This window comes from Myotis brandtii, unplaced genomic scaffold (genome assembly GCF_000412655.1).
Source record: "Myotis brandtii unplaced genomic scaffold, ASM41265v1 scaffold124, whole genome shotgun sequence".
Lineage (NCBI taxonomy): Eukaryota > Metazoa > Chordata > Mammalia > Chiroptera > Vespertilionidae > Myotis > Myotis brandtii.
Window position 1 is genome coordinate 1,196,513 of NW_005354334.1, and position 210 is coordinate 1,196,722.

At 64.8% G+C, this 210-nt stretch overlaps 1 protein-coding gene across 9 annotated transcripts in view; it reads left to right on the forward strand.

The window, feature by feature from the left end:
- The first annotated feature begins 6 nt into the window (after window positions 1-6).
- Window positions 7-210, forward strand: part of RAP1GDS1 (RAP1, GTP-GDP dissociation stimulator 1) — a 132,330-nt gene continuing 132,126 nt past the window's right edge. For all 9 annotated transcript variants that reach the window (XM_014534013.1, XM_014534015.1, XM_005859269.2 and 6 more), the window contains exon 1: window positions 7-62. In XM_014534013.1, coding sequence (XP_014389499.1) covers window positions 59-62 — 4 coding nt within the window. In that variant the 5' untranslated portion in view covers window positions 7-58. The remainder of the gene's footprint in view (window positions 63-210) is intronic.

Sequence of the window (210 nt, forward strand, 5' to 3'; positions counted from 1 at the left end):
CGCCTCGCCCTCCCGGCTCTCCGCCTCGCCCTCCCGGCTCTCCACCCTCGGGAACAACATGGGTAAGTCACCCTTCCTCCCCCGTCATCGCCTGACATTTTTCTCTCTCTCGGCGTGTGGCAGGGTGAGAAGCATTTCTCGCGCAAAGTTGCCGATTTCTCAAACCTCCGGGTGTGAGGCGGCGGCTCTTGCTCCGGGGAGAGGGGGCGC